This window comes from Seriola lalandi, unplaced genomic scaffold, assembly GCF_002814215.2.
Source record: "Seriola lalandi dorsalis isolate HSWRI2012SDOR001 ecotype SW California unplaced genomic scaffold, Sedor1 jcf7180002054663, whole genome shotgun sequence".
NCBI classification, from domain to species: Eukaryota; Metazoa; Chordata; class Actinopteri; order Carangiformes; family Carangidae; genus Seriola; species Seriola lalandi.
The window spans coordinates 290,448-292,221 of record NW_019525216.1 but is presented as its reverse complement, the minus strand read 5'-3'; the positions used below and the strand labels follow the sequence as shown (position 1 = coordinate 292,221).

At 48.3% G+C, this 1,774-nt stretch overlaps 1 protein-coding gene across 4 annotated transcripts in view; it reads right to left on the bottom strand.

Moving 5' to 3' along the window:
- Positions 1-1,774, bottom strand: part of ppargc1a (peroxisome proliferator-activated receptor gamma, coactivator 1 alpha) — a 38,304-nt gene that overhangs the window by 33,134 nt on the left and 3,396 nt on the right. For all 4 annotated transcript variants that reach the window (XM_023421105.2, XM_023421104.2, XM_023421109.2 and 1 more), the window contains exon 2: positions 1,586-1,765. In XM_023421105.2, the coding sequence (XP_023276873.1) occupies positions 1,586-1,765 (180 nt within the window). The remainder of the gene's footprint in view (positions 1-1,585; positions 1,766-1,774) is intronic.

Here is a 1,774-nt window from a genome sequence, read left to right as displayed (position 1 = left end):
TGGGGGGTGGGGGGGTGCAGGAAGTACAGCTACAGCCCTAGCCCTCTGATCCTTGCCGAGCGGCAAACTTTCCCCTGTCAGATTAAGAAGGATTAGCTGGGTCCTGCCGTATGATGAACTGAAGCCTTTCCATATCCTGAGCATAATACAATAGCTGCTGCTTGTTGAGTTAGTAAAAACATCACCCACTTACTGCGATGTACAGTATTGGTGCGGATGCAAACATGTGCGCTGGTGTGCAGGAGCATGTGCACACACAGGCACGCAAGTACAAGCTCTTTCTCACATTGGAAGTCACACACGGATTCTTTCTCCAAGCTAGCTCCATCATCACGGTCCTCAGTGGGTGCTAAGTTCCATTGTGTTTTAAAGTCACACTTGCACACACATACACACACACGCAAGCACATGCATTCACTCTCATTGGTATTTTTATCCATCCCCAGAGCCACTCGGTGGCTGCAAGCCATATCACTCTCAGACGACAGAGGAGCCTCGGTCACACCAGCTAGTACTTAAGCCCCCTAGTCCCCCCCCTCTTCTTGTGTGTGTGTGTGTGTGTGCGTAGAGGTGGTCTGCAGAGGTAGAATGTGTGCTGATATAAAGAGACTCTGAAAAAGGTGGTGGTGGTAGCGGGGAGGTTAAACGTGGAAAGAATTTAGTCTGTTATCAACTGCTGCAAGACCACTGAGGAAGTACACACACATACACACACACACACACACACACACACACACACAAACACAGCAAAGACCCCGAAAACGTGACTACATGACAGGGCCATAGGCGCACACACACATGCACAGCCGTCTCAGACAGGGTTTTTCCTCCTGAGGCGAGGCTAAAGCATCCAATCTCAGTCTTTCTTGTCTATCTGTGGTACTGATAAAGGCTTATAATGAACTGGGGACTAGAACTCAGTCCCAAGACCGATGGCTTTATGGCCCCGGCCAGATCATCACCCTCTGTGGACTTCGTTTGTCACCGGGTGAGAACAGAAAGAAAGAGTCAGAAAGAGAGGGATAGGAGGACGCAGGGAGAAAGAAAACCAGAGAGGGGGGGGAGAGGGAGGAAGCAAAGATTAAAGTTTTACACTCTAACCTTTGAGAAGCGTTTTGCAATCCAGCTGGCATGTCCAGAGTTTACTACCGGAGTGTTCTTTCAGATGTGTGCCGCGTTACTGACGCTCAAAGTTTTGATAAGGGAGCCCAGCACCGCGGCCACGATCCAAACAAGGGGGACCAAGGTTCTCCTGGGCTTATCGTTCTTCTACGTTATCGCCTCTTTTGTACTTCGGAGCAATGTAAAAGCGTGTTTGTAAACTGGTAACAGTTATACATTTTGTTTGGCTCGCATTCAAGAATGCGATAGCATGTTGTGTTTGCTAGGGCATTTTATTATTTCAGCTCACTCCTGACCCCATGGGAGGGCACATAATGAAATCACTGCGGATGCAAAGATGTTCCATAGCACCACAATGCTTAGAAACAGCAACCTGCCATGTTAGAAGTGATCAAGCAGAAGTAGAAAAACATATTGATAAAGTGATGAAAAAATACAGGGAAAGAAAACAAGCTTTACTTACCTCAAAAAGATTGGATGCCTCATTGCCATACTGAGTGGAAATGATCTCTGATTGGTCACTGTACCATTTGAGGCCACCCAGGAAGCTGTCTGCATCTAAGTCACTGACATCCAGCTCTGAGAGGTCAAGTTCAGGGAGGTCTGGGCAGAGGGGCTGGTCTTCACCAACCAAGGCAGCACACTGAAGGGG